The sequence below is a fragment of the Choristoneura fumiferana genome, chromosome 30 (assembly GCF_025370935.1).
Source record: "Choristoneura fumiferana chromosome 30, NRCan_CFum_1, whole genome shotgun sequence".
NCBI classification, from domain to species: Eukaryota; Metazoa; Arthropoda; class Insecta; order Lepidoptera; family Tortricidae; genus Choristoneura; species Choristoneura fumiferana.
The window spans coordinates 283,841-306,874 of NC_133501.1; the positions used below are offsets into that span (position 1 = coordinate 283,841).

The 23,034-nt window shown below is 41.6% G+C and overlaps 1 protein-coding gene across 1 annotated transcript in view; it reads right to left on the minus strand.

Moving 5' to 3' along the window:
* LOC141444437 (uncharacterized) overlaps window positions 1–23,034 on the minus strand; it is a 65,285-nt gene that overhangs the window by 22,527 nt on the left and 19,724 nt on the right. Inside the window, 20 exon segments of the mRNA XM_074109986.1 lie at window positions 267–420; window positions 984–1,075; window positions 1,826–2,074; window positions 2,830–2,928; window positions 4,197–4,298; window positions 4,301–4,324; window positions 5,463–5,564; window positions 6,597–6,695; window positions 6,804–6,895; window positions 7,920–10,248; window positions 11,274–11,553; window positions 13,674–13,796; window positions 14,042–14,148; window positions 14,756–14,844; window positions 14,847–14,880; window positions 17,563–17,683; window positions 18,832–18,924; window positions 19,581–19,758; window positions 21,083–21,183; window positions 22,214–22,281. Of these exon segments, the coding sequence (XP_073966087.1) occupies window positions 267–420; window positions 984–1,075; window positions 1,826–2,074; window positions 2,830–2,928; window positions 4,197–4,298; window positions 4,301–4,324; window positions 5,463–5,564; window positions 6,597–6,695; window positions 6,804–6,895; window positions 7,920–10,248; window positions 11,274–11,553; window positions 13,674–13,796; window positions 14,042–14,148; window positions 14,756–14,844; window positions 14,847–14,880; window positions 17,563–17,683; window positions 18,832–18,924; window positions 19,581–19,758; window positions 21,083–21,183; window positions 22,214–22,281 (4,536 nt within the window).

The following is a 23,034-nucleotide window of genomic DNA, read 5'->3' on the forward strand; positions in this document are numbered from 1 at the left end:
CAAAACGGGACTACGCAACACTGTGGCATGCTCGATATTTTTATGGTACGGTTTTGAGGTGTATTAAATATGATTTTAATCTAAACTTTGTTTTCACGCCCGTAATAACAGACTTTGAAAGCCATACTTAAAAACCTCACGCAACAGTGCGCCATCTAGTGAGACAAAAAACGATAGCCCTCATTGGTGTCAAGTGTCCCATGTTTTTTTTTTTATAGACACAGCTATCATAAGGTTGCGGGTGATAATGTAACAAATCGTCATACCCGTTTGCCTTTCTGTCGCTGTTTCTTGGCGCGTTTCTTGCCGCGGTCGACGTGCCGCGCCGGGCCCTCTATGTACTGAAGCAGCGCGTCCAAATCGCGCGGGTCCTGGTGGGACGACGCGCCGCGCCAACAAGACCCGCTGTGCGAGGTTATACTGCAATCATCGACATAGACACGCTTGAAATATGCAATGCTAGAAATAGGCTTGGTACTTGGCAAGGTAAAATGCATGGTAAATGTAAGAAATGCTTGGTAAATGCATGGTAAATATTAGAAAAATGCATGGTAAAAGTAAGAAATGGGCTTGGTATACAGTGTGAAAAAATAAGTTGTTAGAGAAATTTTATCCTGAATAATAATCCTATCGATTAGTATATTAAAATAGCGAGTTTTTGTTTTTTTTTTTTGGTTGGTTCGAGTCCCGGGCGAGGCAAGCGAGTTTTAGAAAATCTTTGAATGCAGTTTTGTTTCCTTTTAAAAATAAAGGAATGTCTCTTTTAAGTAAAATAAGCCAACTTAAGGATTTTAAGGTAGTTTCCCTCCAGGGCCCGATTTATTTTTCCACACTGTATATATCTGAGAAATATGCTTGGTAAATGTTAGAAATATGCTGATAAATATTAGAACTATGAATAAAAACTGTCAATCTGGAGTATCTAGGGAAGGTGATGTGGTTTATTTATTAAATGCTATATTAGGCTTGCCATAAATAATTACCCGGAACATCCGCTAGACGTGGAGAATACACTGGTGTCCCTGCTAGAAAGAGATGGCTGCGCAGGTCTGCTCATCCGCTGTTTCTGTTGTAACTAGAGAAAAGAGACAAAAACGTTTAAAAATGATATAATTTATGAATGAGAGTACACAACTCGAATGACGACTCATAACTAAGTAAACTACAAATTTGTTTTGTGTTCTAACTATTCTAATGTCGTGGTGGTTTGGACTCAATACTGACATGACTTTTATTAGTTACTACGCCATATAGCACGGAGAACAGATGGCCGTCGGGGCCGAAAAGTTCTCGAGTGGAGACCGCGGATCGGCAAGCGCAGCGTGGGACGTCCACCAACGAGATGGACGGATGACCTGGTTAAAGCCGCGGGTTCACGGTGGATGCAGGCCGCTGCCAACCGAAGCGACTGGAGGTCTATGGGGGAGGCCTATGTCCAACAGACGACGTCCTATGGCTGAGATGATGATGATGATGATGACTACCTACGCTAGCTGACGCGGTTTGCACGGAGCGGGTGGCCGCCCCGCCTGTTGAACAATAGTACAGTCAAGAGCAAAGATATCGACACGGCCAAAGTTGCAAAAATATGTATACACGGCCTTAATGTTAAGTGCATAAAGTCGTGTACACATATTTTTGCAACTTTGGCCGTGTCGATATCTTTGCCCTTTACTGTACAAGCAGCGCTAACTGCGCGCGTCGCGTGCATAGGATGTTATACCTGCACCCGCACCAGAAATATCGTACTTGGCATTTTGATTTTCGAAATGATGCTACGGACTTATGTTATTGGTCATATTGTTGCGAGGTTCTGTCGCATTACCTGTTGCAGCAACTGCTGCTGCTGTTGTTGTTGTTGCAACTGCTGTTGTCTTATCTGCTGCTGTTGTTGCGGCGTGAGCGTCGGCTTGTTGTGTATGGGCAGGTCGTAGATGGGTTCTGGCTTCTTCTGGGCCGGCGGCGGCCGCTGTTGTGCCTGCTGCTGCTGTTGTTGTTGCTGCTGTTGTTGTTGTTGCTGCTGTTGTTGTTGTTGTTGTTGTTGTAATTGGGCCTGCTGTTGTTGTTTTAATTGCTGAAACAAAAGTAACAAAATTAAGGAGTAAAACTTGGAAACAAGCGTTTTTTTTTTTCAAATACAAGATCAAACTACACAGCAAAAGTACCTAGGGATATTTTTTATACCTAGACAGTTTATAACATTTCAATTTAGGTATATTACTAATGAGTCAAAACATCAATTTTGTCATGGGATAATGAGTACCCCAAGCCTTTTTTGATGTGTGTAGACGAAGCTCGTGGCCGTGTTATACAGACATGCGTTACACATAGCCCTAAGCGATAAAAAAAATGTAAATTAAAAAAATAGTAAAGTAAAAGTTAAGCTCAAATTAATATAAGGACGCAGCACGCGTCGCAGATTGACGAATAATCGAGTATGACTCATGTCTCAAAGAATTTCTCTTCTTACTCCGCTAGCCCAGCGATCCGAAGCGAATCTCTCCCCAAGGGTGACACAATTTACCCGCCCAATATTTCATGTACACGCCGATAGAAACTCATGTCAGTGTGACACAAGTTTAAAATCGGGTCGGTACTATCCGGGCCGGTAAATACTGTAACCCGCCTCCGACACGATTTGACGCCAATGCGCCCTATCTCGTGCTCTCTTCTCACTTTATTGCGTGTATGGCACGGAGGTCTTTCACCACTCCATCTAACCAGCGATACTTGTGCCCAACCAACCGGACGCTTCCCAGTGGGCCGAGTAACTTACGCTCTTTCGGTTTTTGTTAAAAAAATAGTATATTTAAAAAAAAAAATGTGTACCTGTAATCGTATTTGCTCCATGGCATTCGGATTGACTTTCCCTTCGGCTTTGAGAGCGGGTGGGACGTTGACTTGTATCGGCGCTGTGCGTTGCAGAGCCTGTAATAAAAACAAACGCACATTTACAGGGTCGCGCCACCTATACTCTATTTGTTCTAACATGATTCAAATGACACATGATGATTATGTAACTTTGTAAGGTGGTAACAAATTTTTAATTTTTTCCAACAGTGATAATATAATGCTTGAAAAAATGAAATCACATTAAAAGTGCTGGTTGTTCGAATATTTGAACTCAAATTTGCTAACAAATTGTTAAGTTACTGCGTAGGCACTGTTATTATTAACTTATTTTGTTTAATGAACGCTTTTACAATGTTGTTTCATTCAATAGGCCGCTATTGCTAGAGGTGAGGGTTATCGGTAAAAATAAAAGCGGTAAAATAAGCGAACTTATTATTAATTCGCAAGATTGTTCGTCAGAGTCGGAAAGTGACACTCCAAGTGTTGAATAAATTATATTTTAAAATTCAAATAAGACTTTCAGTTCGATAGCGTAACGTTTAAACCAACAAATCATGCTGTTGCCACTTTTAGCACTAGGTAGGTATACATGCAAAAGTATCGATAGTTTGCGTAACAGTAGGAGGGACTCTAGTTCCGTCAGTTTGGCATCTATCAATTGAATCATGTTAGAACAAGATAAGCGACTAAGAAGGAGCTTTAAGTTAATGATTTTTTCGAACTGATCTGATGCTGAAGCCGGAAGGGAGGCAACGGAACTCTGTTATAAAACAACGGAACTAAGCCGTGTTTGGGCTTCATGGAATCGTTGTGAGATGTACTTTGGCTACGAATCACTAAAAAGTGATAAATAAAGAAATTTTTTAACAAAAAAGTAAAACCAACTTCAAAAAAAATATTTTCAAGTGTTTTGTAGTCGGTTCAATTTTTTGGTATTTTTTTATTTTTTTGAAGTCGGTTTTACTTTTTTTTTTTAAATTTTGCATACTCAAATTCCCTTGGCGCCTACTCTAGTTCCAAGCATTGCTTAGTTTGCGACTAGGTCAATTGGTGTCTATTATCCCATGATATTTTATTTATTTGACGACCGGATGGCTAAGTGGTTAGAGCACCTGACTACGAAGCTTGAGGTCCTGGGTTCGAATCCCGGCCGGGGCAGATATTTGTGTGAATAACACGAATGTTTGTTCTCGAGTCTTGGATGTTTAATATGTATTTAAGTATGTATTTATCTATATAAGTATGTTTATCCGTTGCCTAGTATCCATAGTACAAGCTTTGCTTAGTTTGGGACTAGGTCACTTGGTGTCAAGTGTCCCATGATATTTATTTTATTTATTTACCTTGGGCTTGTCGGTGACTGTCAGGTCGGCCATCTTGTCGGCGACGGCGTCGGCGGCGCGCGCGTCCGGCGGCCGGCGCTGCGCGGGCGCGGCCGGCGGCAGCGACTTGGCAGAGCCTGGAACACGAACTGTTGGGTTATTTAGTCGGTGCGTGCGTCACTACAAATCCTAAAACACGAAATTAACCCTATACTTATCCCTTTAAGGGATAAGTTCGCTTTTGTACATCTCTTTCTCTTGTTAGTTGTAATTTTCATATGTTTTATGTACAATACAGAGTTACATCAACAACAACAACAAATTATCATCATCATATCAGCCCACTGTTGGACATGCCCCCCCCCCCTCCCCCTTAGATCTCCATCAAAATATTTGTTTTCGGTCTTGGACGTTTAATATGTATTTACGTATGTATTTGTCTATTTAAGTACGTTGTTTTATCCGTTGCCTAGTATCCATAATAACTTTGCTTAGTTTGGGACTAGGTCAATTGGTATCAATTTGAATGGATGAAAATTTTATAAACGCTTGAAACTTTTATAGGAATAACTTTTCTAATTAACAGATTTTTTTTAGATTTTTAAGTAGCAGCATTTAATTTAACTAACCTAACAAGAAAAAGTTGGAAAACCCCCGACTTTGTCACTTCAACTGAACCGATTTTGATACAACATGTCTAAGAACCATCGCTAGAAAACCTGCTTTCAAATAAAAAAAAAAACACAAATTCAAATCGGGTGGACCCCGTTTAAGAGCTACGATGCCACAGACAGACACAACATACATACAGACACACAGACACACATAGCGGTCAAACTTATAACACCCCTCTTTTTGCGTCGGGGTTAAAGAAAGAGTTTTCTTAACCGCCAAATTACGATAGTCCGGTCGGTTACAGGTTGATCATAGCACAGAACATAGCACATAGCATAGCAGGTCATAGCACAAAAAAAAAACTTAATTTAGGTACATATCTTTCGACTCTTTATTTTGACGATTTATGTCTCTTTACCGGCCCGGATAATACCGATATGGAAATACCGACCCCGTTTTTCATGTACACGCCCATATAAGCTCATTACAGTTTCAGCGACGATATACAATTGAAGCATTTCTATTGGTTCATGATATTTTTCGCAACACACATCTCTTGTCAAAACGCAGTTAAAAATTTTCCTACTAAAGTGTCTTAAACCTTTGTTCAATCCATTCGTGCCAACTCTTGTGATCGAGCTGTAATTGTTAGCTCATGGCCCATGTACTTACTGGTGGCTTGGGCGCGGGCTGCGCCGGCACCGGCTTCGGCTTCGGCGGCTGCGGCTCGGGCTGCGCGGGCGCAGGCTTGGGCGCCGCCGGCTCCGCCTCGCCCTGCCAACAACACACATCCTCACTACTACATTTCAATAGAATCTGACAATTTTCTAGACATTTAAGACACCCTAACGTGGCCACACTTAACTGTGTATGTCCATGTTGATGTGATTATAATATAAAAGGAATCAAAAAACACCTAAAGTAAAACACCTAGGTAAACTGGTGTTCATATTAGTTGGCTGGAAGTGTCTACAGGATGGTCAGGTTCTATTGAAATGGAGTTTAGTGCAGGGTTTCCGAATCCCTAGTACCCGGGAGCGTCGCGGAGTGACAGTCTTTACCGGCCCGGATAATACCAGCATGTCAATACCGACCCTGCTTTTCGTATACTACGAAGATTAATAGGTGTTTAGTAAAAAAAAACTTAATTTGATTTTGGCGCTTCGCCGGCCGCTGCCGAGGCACGCTCGCTACGCTCACTCAGCTCGCGTAGTGTGGGGGGCGTTCAAGTAATATGTAATGCAATTTTTGAAGATTTCTGAGCCTCCCCCCCCCTTCCTAAACGTTAAATAATAATATAATATTGAAATAATTTAATTTTCCAATTTAAGTTGGTATTTTTTGGCACTATCACACTGGCAACTCAGTTTGAGAGTATTTATAGGCCAAGAACAAAAACTGATGATGCGAATTTCCCAGTACTGAGGACATTATAGTATCAGGTACTTGTTACAAAAAAACTGTGACGTAACGTTTTGTTTAAACCTTTAAGGTCACAGCTCATTAGAGCCAGCCGGCACCCGACCAGCACCGCCTCGACTTTCGGCGTCCACTCGTTGTTGAGTGGTCCACGGGTGGACGCCGCGTTGTCAACGAGTGGACCTCGCGTGGACCACGAATTTCCTAGTAGTCACGGCTGGCTGTCACCGAGTGGTCGGTCCACTCGCCGTCCGCGCGTGGCAATCTCGGTGACGCCACGGAGTTGATGTAGTGAGCGCATGCCCATACAAATCCATATGAAGAATACTAACCGCTCGAGGCGAGGCGGTGCTGTAATGAGCTGTGACCTTAAACGGAGCTACGTACATTGGCAGTCTTGCATTTCTGCTTCTTCTTGTTTAGTATGGATCGCAACCGCTCGCGGGTCTCGTTGAAGTTGCGTGGCACCGGCGTCGTCAGCGGTGGCTGCGGGCGGTATTGGATTTATAAACATCGACTCATCAACGCCATCTAATACAATCTCGTTAGTAATCCCTTCTTACGGCCCTTAATACACATGTACTATTAACTTACCGCGTGTCCGAAAACGGTGCAATAGCAACACGCGCACGGCTGGTCCGCGGCGGCGTCGCCCGCGCATGCGCTCGACCCATTCGAATGGCCCACTGAAAGTAACAAGTTCTTGTAATATAAAGATTTTTTTTGCTCACTGTACAGTTAAGGGCTTAAATATATATACGTTACCAAGACATCAAAAAAAAAAGAGATCTAAAATACCTGCACCTTTAAATTCCAGTAACCATTAGGTCGATGTAAGGTAAACGTCCGAGTGGTCGACGCGCTAATGCCCAATAGCCGACACCTGTTGTCATCTGTATTGCTACAGATTAAAGATGCCAACTATTGGGACTGGATAATGATATGAAGTAATTGAGGGAGATCGAAGAGTTTAAGTAAATCACTCATAGTATCAGAGATGTTGCACAAACTTAAAGATTAATTACACATATTTATCAGCTAATTATTGCTTACTAGCTATTACTCAATTACGTGCGTCACATGTTGTAGGGAGTAATGTTAAGTTGCGGTTATTGTGTGAATTTAGGCGTATAGCACAATATAATTAGACGCAATGGCTGTATATATATTTTTACCCCCGAGCTGTGCCAAGCAAGAATAGGTAAATGACGCGTTTCTATTGGTTCATGACAAACACATACCTCGCACAGCTCTAGTGTTAACGCAGCTTAACCCTTAATAAGGCCCCATTTATTGGAGCATACTACCTCAGCAGGGCTACTACGAAACTCGTAACTCGAAGTTCGTGTCGTGCGGTCCCTCCGACACTTATACTATTTAATACGAGAGCGAGAGGGACCGCACGACACGAACTTCGAGTTTCGTAGTAGCCCTGCAGAATCAAAAAGAGCTATCGAATACATACCTGACAAAGAATATTTTGAAAGCTAGTCGTATTTTCAATAATAACAATGGAAATTGTGTTATATTAATATTATGTAATGAATAAGGTTTAGTTCGCTGTTGGTCGCTAAATCGCTTCTACCTTATAAAGGGTTAAGGCGACTCAAACAAAAAAAAAAAAAAACAGAGCAAGAAAATCATTCTTTTTCCTCCTACATACTTGGACCATCCTGTTAAAAGAACTTATATCTACTAACAAAAACTCACCTTTACAAACATGCTGCTGATGCGACACGTTCTCGCAGGCCTTCGGCGGCGGCTTTGGCTTCGCGACCGGCTTGGCCGGCTTAACCTCCTTCTTTTTCTCCTCCAACCCACTTTTACTCTTCCCATCTAGGTCATAACACTGTTTCACTATATCCCCTAAGCACACAGCACCACTCACGTCGTTGTCTTTACACGTATTGCATATACAATCATTCGTCCATTTGCAATCGTTTTTGGGAGTATCACACGCGTCAGATTCCGATTTGCTCGGTCCATTTCTCATCATATTTCTAAAAGCGACGGCGTTTAAAGTTTGCTTCGCATTTCTAAGCGCTTGCGCGGAATATTTCGCTAATAACTCTGGATTCTGCGACCCTATCACAGATAAAGGAGTCTTCTCTTCATCTAAATTCAACGTATCTTGGATATCGTCGTCTAGTAATTTAGCATCGATGCTTGAGCATATTGATATCACGTGTTTCTTATACGTTTCCGGTACAGGCAAGCCTTGCGTTATATAAGATTTGATTGTATAAAAGCTGTCTAGTAGAGATTTCTCTCCTTTCGATGTGAGTATCGCTTCGCATTTCGCTAGTAAGGCCTCGTTTTTGCATTTCTTTTCGTCTTCTGTTTCTTTGACGTCTTGTTTTTCTTCTTTTTTAGGCTGAGGCGGTTCGACGTTAGGCTTTTTGACGACGCGTGTGTTAGCGCTAGCGTTAGCTTTACCTATAATTTTGCTGAGACCTTTAGCTGCTAATATTTCCGCTTCGCTTGCTTGCACGGGCGGAGTTTTGGGTGTATAAGTCAATTTTGTAAAAGATTCTTTAATTTTATCTTCTAATTTCTCTAATCTATAGAGCATCACTAACCACTGATCCCCCGAAAAGGCGTCCTTAGGCAGCGTGCCCATGTAAGTCTTGTTCATTCCTTTTAACCGATCGAGGAAGTATTCTTTCTTATCTTCTTCAGACATTGAATGAAAATCAGGCACAGTTTCAGCATTCTTAGTGGGTATACCTGTTAATTCTTCTATGACGTTACTAGCTATTTCAGGATTGAGTAATATCCATCCAGTCAGTTGTACCGAATCCGCGCATCTCCTTATAACATCCATGTATTTAAATTTCAGACTTTTGACCGACAGTTTTTTATCTTGCGACATTTTGGACAGCTTCATTATCAGCAAATCGAACGTATTCCCCGCTGATGTGCTTAACAACTTCGAAATTTGCTTCAGCGATTCTTTAGTTGCTGGAAAACTTTCACTATCAGATTCTGATTTATTACCATCGTTGAGATCCTCTATTTTATCTATTATCCTGTCACTGTCATTCATGTTCTGTTTTTCAGCTAAATCTTGTATGTAAGTAAAAAACTTTTCTAGCATCGCCTCTATTTCGTTTTCTAGTAAAACAACGGACACACCTTTGAATTTACTCGCCACGCAATGCTTCCATGTGTTATACCTAGCTTTTAAAAGTTCTCTCGATTCATCCATGCTTAATGCATCTTTGACAGAGTTATTGAACAGCTCGTGTATGTCCAGCGGAGCATCTTTCAACACATCAGTGACATTCATGCATTTCAATGTAATAGTATCAACATCTCTTGGCTTAATTCTACGGTTGGTTTTGCGTTTGGCAGTGTTCTTAGTAACTTTAACATTATCCTTACTCTTATTTAACTTAAGTTCTCTTATTTGTCTTAAAGTGTCGGGTGTTAGTTGTGCTTCGTTATTAACTTCGGGTAAACTGTTCATTATAGACGCGAATTCGGGTAATTCGAATGATGCATTCGCAAATTCGGATAGCTTCGATGCTATTTCCGGCATATTGGCTAGTATCTGCGGCATGTTTTCAACTAGCTCGGCTAACTTAGTGTTGGCTGTGTTTATATCTATAGGTTCTTCGGAGTCAATTTTTTCTAAGAACTCCGCTGAATTCTTGTCTAAACTCATCATTACTTCGCAGATCTGTTCTAGAGACAGCGGACCGTCCTGTTCGTCTTTGCCTTCCTCTTTGCTAATACTGTTGTAAGAATTGATAATATTCTGACACTCCTCCATAGCTTTTTTGATTTCTAGACCGAACGTGACATATTTATAGACATTAGGGTCCTTAGGGTCCTCTACTTTGATGCATTTTTCTTCTTCTTCTACTAGTATTGGGGTGCGGCGTGCGTTTAAGGGTACATTTAGTATTTCGGGCGTGATTTGTGATTGGAAGTCGATGACATCATCCCGATCGAGGAACTTGCTGACCTGGAGTAACCTCTGACTCGGTTTGGGCGTGTAGACGGGCATGGACTCTGATGTTGTCGGTGACATTTCCTGTAATGACATGTCAGTTTGATACCTAATTAAAGTAGAATGTGCCAGCTTTTCTGAACTTAGACAAAGTTCACCTATTGGTTTTGAATAAGATATCAATTGATCGTATATCAATAATCATAGTTCATATGACGCTTTATACAAACAGAATCATTTAAATGGACGTTGCATCTAAATGAAATTAATATAACCTAACCAACAAAAAGTTGGAAAATCCCCGACTTTGTCACTTCAATGTTCAATATCTCAAAAACGGCTGAACCGATTTTGATAAAACATGTCTAAGAACCATCGCTAGAAAACCTGCTTTCAAATAAAAAAAACCGCATTCAAATCGGGTCACCCGTTTAAGAGCTACGGTGCCACAGACAGACACACATAGAGGTCAAACTTATAACATCGCTCTTTTTGCGTCGGGGGTTAAGAATGGGTCGATCAACTGTTTCATCAACGAATAACAACGCCTAACAACCAAAAACGCTAAATAAAACGTTAACGTAACCCCGACGTAAAAAGAGGGGTGTTATAAGTTTAGCCGCTATGTGTATTGTGGCACCGTAGCTCTTAAACGGGTGGACCGATTTGAATGCGGTTTATTTTTTGAAAGCAGGTTTTCTAGCGATGGTTCTTAGACATGTTTTTATCAAAATCGGTTCAGCCGTATTTTACAACTTTTGGTGGTTAGGTTATTAACTTTATTTTTAGTATTACATAACACACACAGTAAGTAATACATAATCAACTCAAGAACTTTGTGACAGACGGAGGGACAGACAGACAGCGGAGTTTCAGTAATAGGGTCCCAATGGCATCCTTTGGGTACAGAACCCTAAAGAAGGTGGCGCCTATTGTCTATCTGAATTTTTCTATTTTTGTAATGTCTCTGTACTGTTTTTGGTGATCAATAAAGAATATTTGTATTGTATTGTATTGAAGGTGTGTCTGAGGTCTTCAGCTTTTACCCGACTGCCCGAGGGGGGTTATTAGTTCTTTTAAACTGATCTGAACAAGTTTACTCCACGTACCTGTAACGGCGGGCTAACAGAATCCGGCAACTCCTCAACCTGCATATTATACTCCTGCTGCAAATTATTATCCAAGCTGTTCAGCGCGAAATTGGCAAACTTGACGAGACACTCCTTCATCTCCTTGCAGAGGTCAGTATCCTTTTCCCCCACTATCGTCTCCGCGTCGCTATCGTCGTCCTTGTCTAGCGGGAACGCTTCGGGTGGATCGACTTCCGGCGCGTCGTCGTCGAGCTTGAGGTTCTGAGGGCTGCGGTGCTTGAGCATTTGGAGTATCTTGAAAAAATAAATGACGGTACACTTGATACCAGTTGACCTAGTCCCAAACTAAGCAAAGCTTGTACAGTCAACGTCATAAATAAGTGATCACTTTTGTACCTTGTCATGTTGTTTGTCATGTTTGAAAAGCCATACGAAATTCTGTAACGACTGAAAGCGACAAGGTACAGAAAAGGTTACCTTATTTATGACGATTATATTTATTTAAACACATATTAAACATCCAAGACCCATATTCATACAAATATCTGCCCCGGCGGGGAATCAAACCCGAATCTGGTCGTCAAAAGGGCAGTCGAAAGGAATGAAAATATATCGTGGTGGCCTAGTGCTTTGACCTATAGTTTCTCAAGTAGAGGAACGTGGGTTCAAACTCCGACACGCACTATGTGCGAAATTACATTTGAAATTTATCATGAGCTGCACGGTAAAGGAAAACATCTTGAGGAAGCCTGCACGAATCTGCGAAGCAATTCAATGGTGTACGTGAATTTCCCGATCCGCATTGGGCCAGCGTGGGAACTACGACCCAAGACCTCTGGTTCTGAGAGGAGGCCTGTGCCTAGTAGTGTTACATAATAAGCATCTTCAGATCTTTTCGCGACACATAGCTGAGTGGCGGCCATTTTGGCTGGTAGGAATAGACATGGATGTGTATATTACAGTGTTTCTGTATGTGTATCTATTTTAACAGCCAATAAACCATTCTTATTCTTATATGTGGGTCAATACACTTATTAGTGTAGCTTGTTACCGTGATAACGTCTCCTGTGTTACCTATTAAAAGTAAAGAAAGAAAAAAGACATTTATAAACACAAAGTCAAAGTCAAAATATCTTTATTCAATTTAGGCTATAACAAGCACTTATGAGGTACATTCACAAAGTATCATTTTATGGGTTACAAATGCACTAAAAGTTAGGAGTTGTGACCGTTTTAAGGCAATTCCTTTATGGCTCATCTCCTTTTTTTTTATTCGACTGGATGGCAAACGAGCAAGTGGGTCACCTGATGGTAACAGATTACCACCGCCCATAGACACCTGCAACACAAGGGGGATTGCAGTTGCGTTGCCAACCTAGAGGCCTAAGATGGGTACCTCAAGTGCCAGTAATTTCACCGGCTGTCTTACTCTCCACCCGAAACACAACATGCAAGCACTGCTATTTCACGGCAGGATTAGCGAGCAAGATGGTGGTAGCAATCCGGGCGGACCTTGCACAAGGTCCTACCACCAAAGTATGCTATTAGTATACATTGCAAACATTTTTCTAACAAAGTGTATCAATGCTGGTAGTTTTTTTTTTGACATTCATAAGTGCTTGTTATAGCCTAAATTGAATAAAGATATTTTGACTTTGACTGATGTCTCCCGAGTTACGGGACAGAATAACAACACTAAGATGTTGATTGATTGATAGAGGATAAAAACGAGACCCTGTTACTAAGACTCCGCTGCCCGTCCGCCTGTCCGTCTGTCTGTCCGTGTCTGTCTGTGTTCTGTTGCCGCTATAACAACAAATACTAAAAACAGAATAAAATTAATATTTAAGGAGCCCCCCACAGAACGAACGTGATTTTTTTTGCCGTTTTTTGCTCGATATTAATAACGGCAACAGGTAGACGCTTAAAATATTCACAGAAATTTAGTCCTATATTCAATAATTAAATTAATAATAAAATTTAAAAGTTCTTATCTTCATAAAGAAAGAAAGCTTGTAGAGGTCCATCACTACTTGATAGGACATCCTAAATCAAAATGTCATGTTTGACAGAAGCGAAAAATAGAAAAGCAAGGGGCTAATAATAGAATTAATCGAACTCTAATCTAAGTTTGTAAACAGGAAATAAATAATAAAGACATTTCTTATATCAAGATTTTAATTGTAAAAGTCCGACAGCATTAATTGGCGTAAACGTGTTTTTTTTTGCTAATGTCTAGTATAGGCTAATGGTATGGAACTCTTCGAGCGCGACTACGACTCGCAATTCACCGGTTTTCTTTTACCGACTGCGAAGGAGTTATTGTGATTATTTATCATGTTTTTTAATTTACACCACAATATGTATAAACTGTAATACAGTAAATTGTCATTGTTTCTAAATAAATGAATACCTTGTTGTGGTTTGGAGGGCGGCTTGAGTTTCCGCTTGGGCGCCGCCCCGAGCTTCGGCTTGGGCGAGACGCTGCGTCTCTTCCGCGCCGCCTGCTCGACCAAGGACAGGCTGCTTTCCGTCGTGTTGCTATAAAACATAATCCAATTCTGAATATAAGACAAAGTTGTACTATTTTTGAACCAAGAGAGAGCGTCCAAAAATATCTGACACCTTACCGATTAAAAATAGAGTCGTATCAGATATTTACGCACGCTTTTCTGTATCAGATATGCATGCTGTGTTGTTACATTATTGGTGTGAGTGGCTGTAGCATATGTTCCGTGAATAAACAATCACCAGTTGATTTGTGTGATGATGATGATGATGATTACCTGTCGGGCAGCTTGTCGCGCTCCCGTCGCAGCTGTTGCTCCAGCCACAGACGCAGCCGGTGGTAGTACAGCTGTTGATCGCGCATGTGCATTACTTTGCGGCGGACCTGCGGGCCAACACTACTTTAAAATACAAGTATAGATCTATTGAATATTTTTTTACCCGTGAAAACGATTACTTCCGAATGCTGCTGACGTGTCTATTTTTTATTTTCAATTATAATTTACACGTTTGTATTAATCTTTTCATTAAAAACAAAACTGCAGGTGTATTTTTCTAACGAAAACACCACAAGCTGTTTCAGACACAATAAAAAAAGTCCGGAGTTCCAGCAAAATAACTGATACTGGCCATTTGAGTTCGCTGTACATACAACTTGAGCCAAGTTGCCAACATTTCCATGACACCGTTATAACTTTATTAAAAATTTGAGACTCGACAATAATGGATTTTGTATGCCCCATTGTTGTCGAGTTAGCGAGCCAGCAATCTTTTTTAACTATTTAATTTTTCGCTGACCATAAACTACGTCCTTCGACTTCTGATATGTTCAGAATAATGTCAACTTTTATGGGAATTTTTCATAAAAATAAGGTATGCTGTTGTGAATAAAGATTCAACCTATCTACAAGTATATATCTAAGGGTTATTTTGTAATACGTATAATGTATTAGTTTCCCTATCCGTATCCGGCGACTAGATGTCACTGGTACCTCCTGGAAGCGCTGCAGATGGTACTCGGGGCAGAGCGCGCGGCAGGCCTGGTGCGCGGGCGGCGGGGGCGGCGAGCCCGGCGGCGGCGCGCCGGCGCGCGCCCGCCCACCAGCTGCATGCACACCTGCAAAGAACAGCGCTCAATGAGGGCTATCGCCTATGAATACGACATACGACGCTAGAGGCGCTAGTGTAGCGAGAGGTGTCCGAAATGTCAAATGTCATGTGTTATAATTAGAATAATTTTGGGAATATTTTTGCAATACCTGAAATTGATGTGATAAGATATGTTAGTTAATCGTCAATTGTGAGATTTACATAATTTGTTTTCTTGTTATTTAATGTTTTGCCCTATGGGCTAATGTGACAAATTTGTACGATGCCCGTTTCGAAATAAAATTTTAAAAAAAAAATTATGGCAAATATGCGTTACATGGCAACGAATGTCTGTTTTGAGACAGTTTTGTTTTTCGAAAACCTTTGTCATCCCCATTTTCCGAACAAACAAACAAAACGGGACTACGCAACACTGCGGCATGCTCGATATTTTTATGGTACGGTTTTATTTAAGGTATTAAATACGATTGAAATGTAAATTTTATTTTCACGCCCGTAATAACAAACTAACCACTATACTTCAGGACCTTTGTCAACAGTGGCGCCAACTGGTGAACGCGAAAACGGTAGCCCTCATTAAGTGCCATTGACGCCTATCGGCGTCTTGGTGGACCCTAATATAAAATGACGCAGGCGCCGATGCTAATGGAGATTTCACGGTATATTCTGAACAGAATGTCCTGTGGTAAATGTATAAACCTAGATTTAAGTTTTGGAATGTCCAGCTGTTGTCGTTTTAGAGTAACAAACATTTTGTTTTTTAACTTCGATTTCGTCTCGAACGCCGCGGACGACGATGGGCGTCTGTCTACAGAAGTGTCGGCATCACGGCAAAGTACGTAATCTGGCGCCTAACAATGAATGGATTAAGTGATTACTTGTGAACATTAAATAAATAGCTGCAAGCCTTCGGGTGACTTTAAGTGTTCATCCCCAGTGCGAAATCCCCTCACTACGAGGTAGCTGACTATACCCTCCTGCGACCCACCATCACCATCTTGCTCGCTAATCCTACCGTGAAGCAGCAGTGCTTGCACTGTTGTGTTTCGGCGTGGAGAGAAAGACAGCCGGTGAAATTACTGGCACTTGAGGTATCCCATCTTAGGCCTCTAGGTTGGCAACGCATCTAAAATACCCCTGGTGATGCAGGTGTTTATGGGCGGTGGTGATCTCTTACCATCAGGAGACCCACTTGCTCGCTTGCCACCCAGTCGAATAAAAAAAAACCATACAACAAAAATTGTCATCGAAATTTAAATCCTAAAGTCTCATAGATAAAGTTGACTTTTTTTGTTGTTAATTGTTGTTTTTTTTTTTTGTTGGCAGAGGACATTACCCTTTAAGTATTCCTTTTTCGAAAGATATAAATTCTTTTGCCAACAATATGTACTAGTATTATCACTTTGAACTCCAGGAGGACACAGCGGCCACCACAAAACAGGGGGTCGTAAAGTACAACCATATTACAGAAGATAAACCGCTAGTAGGTTAGATTCCTAAAAATATACAGTGTGTTACCGGCATCCAGGCTTTTGTTAAGGGCGGTTTAAGTAACGTATTTCTGTAACTTAACCATGCCATTAATTTAATTAATAAAGTAAAATCTGGACTTTGTGAACTTTCTAACAAAATTATAATTGTCAGAAATGTACAGCAAAGTAAATTGACAAGCAAGTGTAAATGACCGACGACAGATACTTTGATTCTTACTTGCCAATTTACTTTGCTGTACATTGCTGGTTATATTTTTGTTCTAAAGTTAACAAAGTCAGAATCTTATTTTATTAATTAAATTAATGTCATGGTTAAGGCACTGGTCCCACTGCCGACGATGAGCGAGAAGCGAGTAGAGCGAGTAACTAGAAACGAGTGGGCGAGCAGCGAGAAGCGAGTGTAGTTTTGTCGCTGGCTGTAAGCGAGTGTTCGAGTGCGACGGGCGATTACACGCTCCACTCGACTCGCTCGTGCGGGGCGGCCGCCAAGCTGACATCGCTGAGCGAGTATCTATAGCTCAGCGAGTTTTATAGCTCTTGTCGCTGCGACAACCAGCGATCAACTATGAATATATGTGTCTCTTTACTGACACAGGATCTTACATCTTTTGTTCGTTTCTTGAGCGACAAAATAGTCGATAGCCAATCGTTTCCTCGCTGGCGGTGAGACAACTGCCTAAGTTATAGAAATACAGTACCCGGCGATAAAGATGGCACATCGGTCTTTGGAAAAAGACTCGGCTAATTTCGGCTTCGTAGAGCGTTGTCACACACTACTTATGTGACGTGTGTCAGTCGTTGTACAGGTGCAATAAGTACGGAAGCATTAAGATTAAAATATATAATAAAGAGTTGTTGAAACCCCCAAAACTTTAAATTGTACGATGGCATCTTTAGGAAACAGAGGGATAACTATATATAGATATCCAAAGTTTACATGTCATTAATTTGACGTTAACTAAATTAAGTTATAAAGGTGCAGTATTTATTTGATATAAAACGTCACTTAATAAATACGATGATTTATGGACGGTGGCCAGTGTTCGGATGTCCTCGTGAACAGACAATCTTCTTTTTCCGAAGACCGATGTGCAATCTTTATCGCTGGGTACTGTACGTTACTTAAACCTCCCTTAAAAAAAACCTGGCTGCTGGTAGCACACTGTATAAATAGTCCGTCAGTTAGCTCTACTCACTGTGGACAGCTTCTTTTGTTTCCGGTAGACCTGGAGCTGCCGTCGATGCACTTCCGGGAGCCGTCGGTACATCGCCATCAACTTCCGGTCCACTTCCGACAGACCCATGTCCACACGTTTCCTGTAACGCAAAGGAATATACATCTCGATTCACAAAAGTCGGCAGGAATGGATTGAAAAAAAGTAATGTGACTTAGACATTTTCATATTTGTGTGAAATGTATTCAAATAGGTAAGACACAGAAAAAAAAAAGCCGTGGTGGCCTAGTGGTTTGACCTATCGCCTCTCAAGCAGAGGGTCGTGGGTTCAAACCCCGGGCTCGCACCTCTGAGTTCTTCGAAATTCATGTGCGGAATTACATTTGAAATTTACCACGAGCTTTGCGGTGAAGGAAAACATCGTGAGGAAACCTGCACAAATCTGCGAAGCAATTCAATGTGGTGTGTGAAGTTCCCAATCCGCACTGGGCCCGCGTGGGAACTATGGCCCAACCCCTTTTGTTCTGAGAGGAGGCCTGTGCCCAGCAGTGGGACGTATATAGGCTGGGATGAAGACACAGATACTTTCATTCACTCATTCAATCCATTCGTGCCAGCTCTTGTGAATCGACCTGTACAAGTTGTTAATTTAATTAAATATCTCAAAACTGGAAAGTAGTTTGGTCAGACTTTTAGAGCGGTTCTCACAACTTCCGATTCGATCCGAATACGTGATATAAGTTTTTGGTAAAAAAATATTTTTTAATACAAGCTTTATTTTTGCTGACGGTGCTTTTTGTTGACTGTGCTTCTATTGTCACCCAAACTAAATTTGAATACCAAATTTCGAGTCGATGCCAGTAACCATTGAAGAGTTCCGTCCTGTGGAGACGATCCTGGTCGGACTACCATGATGTCACTATCAAATTATTGTATTGTCACCAGAGTTACATAAGTTTATCAAATTTCAAGTCGATCGGACTACTGGAAGTGGGTCAAATTTAACTTGCAAGATTTGACCCAAATAACGTACAGGGCAAGTTAAATAAAAGCTTGTAAATACGGACCGGAGTGTTCGTAGAACTGTGTATGTGTGTGTGTGCATGTGCGTGCGTGCGAGGGCGTAACTAGGATTTTGTTTAGGGGGGGGGGGCGTAGTCAAACCAAGAATATATCTAAGGTAAATGTTACGTAAACGTAATATTACTTTAAAGTTTGGGAGCATTCCTGCAACTCCCGTACCTCGCTACGCCCTTGCGTGCGTGCGTGTGTGTGCGCGTGTGTGTGTACCTCGCGCTACGCTCGTCTGCGGCCGAAGAGTCGCGCCGGCAGTGCGCAGACGCCGGCCACTCGTCGCAGTGCTTCAGCACTCTGTCCATAAGTCTGAAAACAGTGACATTAGTTTAATTTGGTTGCGTAATGTGTTCGCGAATTCGATCGAATGTGAGTAACCAGCTCCACATTTGCCACAATATTTTTTTTGTTGCCAGATGGATTTTCAGGCTTGCTAAACGGAATGATGTCATAACTAAACAGCTATGCTAGCTAGCCTTGTGCAAGGTCCGCCCGGATTGCTACCACCATCTTGGTCGCTAACACTGTTGTGTTTCGGCGGGGAGAGTAAGACAGCCGGTGAAATTACTGGCACTTCAGGTATCCCATCTTAGGCCTCTAAATTGGCAACGCATCTGCGATACCCCTGGTGTTGCAGGTGTTTATGGGCGGTGGTGATCTCTTACTATCCGGTAACCCCTTGCTTGCTTACCATCCAGTCGAATAAAAAATTGTCACACAAACTCTATGTGAGAATGTGTACAGTTACCAATATAGCTAAGATCAAGATGGATAGCCGTTAGGGAGATGTTTCCCCAACGAAGAAGACGCAGCGATGGCAAGACTCCTACTGGGCGAGAACCGGTGCAAGCATTGTGATGTTCACAGGGGGGTGCCTTTTTCAACTGAGATCTCTGGCTGTCGCGTCCCCTCCCGCTCCTCGCCCCCGCCTGGCCCCGCCTGCCGTGCAGGTGTCAGCTGATCACCTCTCTATGCTGGCGATGGACCGCATCAGGTGTCGCACGGTGCGGCAAAGCGAGCCGGGCGCCAGGTCCTCGCCGCCCGACTCGACGGCCGCGGCCGCCGCCAGCAGCAGCGAGGACGCCGAGTCCAGCGAGGAGCTGGACAGCCCCAGAGAGCCCGAGCCGCCGTCGGATTCCGACACTGAAAAAATAATGAACGAGATGATATTGGCGGATGAAATTGGGTGTTTGACAACTCCTGAATTTGCCATGTCTGATATATTATTTTTAAAATATAGATATACAGCCTTATTCATATATAATCCTTAATTGAGGTTTGATCGGTCTGTTACTTAGCAGACTGATTAAGATTGTTAGACGGCTGTCAAGAAGTATGATTTATAAACGCTTGCTAGCAGTCTGCTAGTTGTTGAGCTGCTGATAGACGGATTAGACGCGTTATGTTGGCCATCTTGACAAATCAAAGACAAAATAAAAATAAAATAAATTTTCCTGGATTTTTTTAGACCTTTGCGTGTAACCCTCCCTTCACTAAAAATATCTTCGGTATGGTTTTTTGCTCTTGTCAAAGTCAGCTGTTCAAATTTGTGGCGGCCATTTTGTGACTTAGCAGGGAGATAAAGGATCCTTGCCTTGATCGACTGATTAGCGCTAACAGACGTTTATTAATCATGTTTTTTTAGCATCGGGCCTTCAAGGAGCCTTCAAGAAGGCTCTAACTTTTTATGAATAAGGCTAATAGTGTTTAGCGAAGAGAAAACTGAAATCAGTTGAAAACTGGATTTATAGTGAATTATTGTAAAATATATATACCTATCTCTTTCTCAAACGCTTTTCTCTATGCAGCAAGTATGGCGCCACTTGCGTGTGACGTCACATGCAAGTATGTCTTTCTCTGTCTAATCTTAAATTTCAAACCTGTACAACTTTGTTATTTGTAAAGGTAGCTTAAAAATTGTTTCTCTGTTCGATAACAGAAATTGTGAAATTTTAATTTATAAAACATATAAAAAATAGTCAAATACCGTATTGTTTTATCGTCATATCAGCCGCAGGTACATCCACTAATGTACAGTCGCTATCAGATATATCATAGAAAACGAGGTACTCAAATATTTCGAAGCATTTATGACAAATTGCATGTACTAATTAATATTATTTTAACTATATCTAGACTGAAACCTAGAGACAGAGGTCAGAATTAATTTCAATGTAATGCTGCACAGAAATATTTCAATGCCTCACCCGCTACAATAACAAAAATATAGATATAATCTGATGGCGACTGTACATAGGCCTCCCTCATTGGAGGGGGGAGAGGGGGGGCATACTCGCCACGCTTGGCGAGCGAGTTAGCGAGCGCTATACAGAATGAAAAGTTAGCCAAGAAGACGCGCTGTTCACACACACGTACTCTGGTACTCATAAACTTACACATAGATAAATAATAAATAATATATTAGTTATATATAAAAGTTTATAATATAAACAGTATGAGCACGTACGATCGTCGAGATCCCCTAAAGACTTGGAGTCGCTGTCCTGGTCCTGGTCTGGATACTCCTTGTCGGGACTCGCCGGCTGCCCTTCCGTGCTGTCTGGAGGCCTAAACCAACAAATATAACGACACACTGCAGAATAATACAATAGTGAACTGAATAATGTTTTGAAATCTAATTTTGCCGGAAAAGTTCATAATATGAACTTTGAAATTATTATTTATCTTGCTGTCTCAACTACCTTACTGAAGTTTACTAAAGCTAATTGAGGAAGCAAGATAAATAAACCGGCCAAGAGCGTGTCGGACACGCCCGAAATAGGGTAGGGCAAAGCCGCGGACGGACGGACAGACAGACAGACAGACATGGCGAAACTATAAGGGTTCCGTTTTTGCCATTTTGGCTACGGAACCCTAAAAAAAGAACTTATCCGATAAAATCATATGGAAAAACATTATTCACTGGATCTGTACGGTCGAACAAGTTGAATCATGATCCAGGGTGGAACCTTTTAATAATCAATTTCACTATGATTTCATTGACAAAAGTATGAGATGTCAACATGTTAGTAGCACAAAGATAGTCCATATATTACAATGAAGTAAATGATGTTATAGAAAAAGCAACACATACGAGCCGCAGGCAGAGCAGAACTGATAAAACATAAAAAAAAATCTCCATGAAGACATGAGAAACTTTTTCAAAGAGAATTTGTACAGATAGTTCAACTCAGTTGTGCGCGCGGCCCTATGTGTGGGTAAAGCGATAAGAACACGTCTTGCTCGGACGACGACTGCCGCGTCACGTGAAACTTGTATATTTACAAGCGCACGCACACATAGGGCCGCGCGCACAACTGAGTTGAACTATCTGTATCAATTTAGCGTATCGCATATCTATTAGTTTCGTATTTCAGTTAGTTTGTGCGCTTCGTATTCTCACTGTATGAAAAAGCTTAATTTTTGGCTGAAAATAGCTGCCACCCAGGCCTTATAAAATTCGAACTTCTTATCTTACCGTCCCTTTGACGCTTATATAATTTAATAGGAGTGAGAGGGATGGTACAATACGAACTTCGATTTTCGAATACCGTAGTAGCCCGCCATCAACCGCAACTTGATTGATTAAATAACTTACTTGGCCCCCGTACCGTCGCCTTGCTGCAATTCCCTGCTGCCAGTTTCCTTCTGCTCTTCGTTCGGCGCCTGAATAAAACAGTTAAAATAGTCAAGTGCGAGTCGGACTGGCGCGTAGAGTACCTAAAGGGTTCCGTACAGTATACCCCTAATATTTATAACATAACGGACAGCGGAGGCTTATTAATAGGGTCTCGTTGACAACTGTTGTACGAATCGCATAGCGCGGCACACAGGTTGAAAACCTCTGTCTTATACGTTATCTGTGATTAACTCAATCACGAACACTAATATAAGAAACAAGATTCTGGAAAGAAAGTTTGATATCGAAAATACAAACTGAGACATGGATGCACAGAAAACCAGAAAAAGAGACCAGCGCTGGGAATCGAACCCAGGTCCTCAGCAGTCCGTGCTGCGTGCTATAACCCCTACACCACTGCTGGACAGGAATCTAGACACGAATTTTTCCTATGCATACATATCTCAGGTTGCTTATTTCTACTATGCTACTTATGCAGCAGCATTCACGCAGCACGGATTGCTGAGGACCTGGGTTCGATTCCCAGTGCTGGTCTCTTTTTCTGGTTTTCCTGTGCATCCATGTCTCAGTTTGTACTTTCGATATGGTTTCACAGGATACCCGTAAAAGCAACAAATTTGGAGTTGAAATAAAATATACAAAATACTCCAAACAACCAATCATAGAAAGTTTGATTTGAAAAGTTAAGAGTTGTGACAGTTCTAAGGCGATTCCTTAAGGCCTCATCTCATCTTCTAAGCATGTTCATAGTGTACATTGCCAACATTTTACAAGCTTTT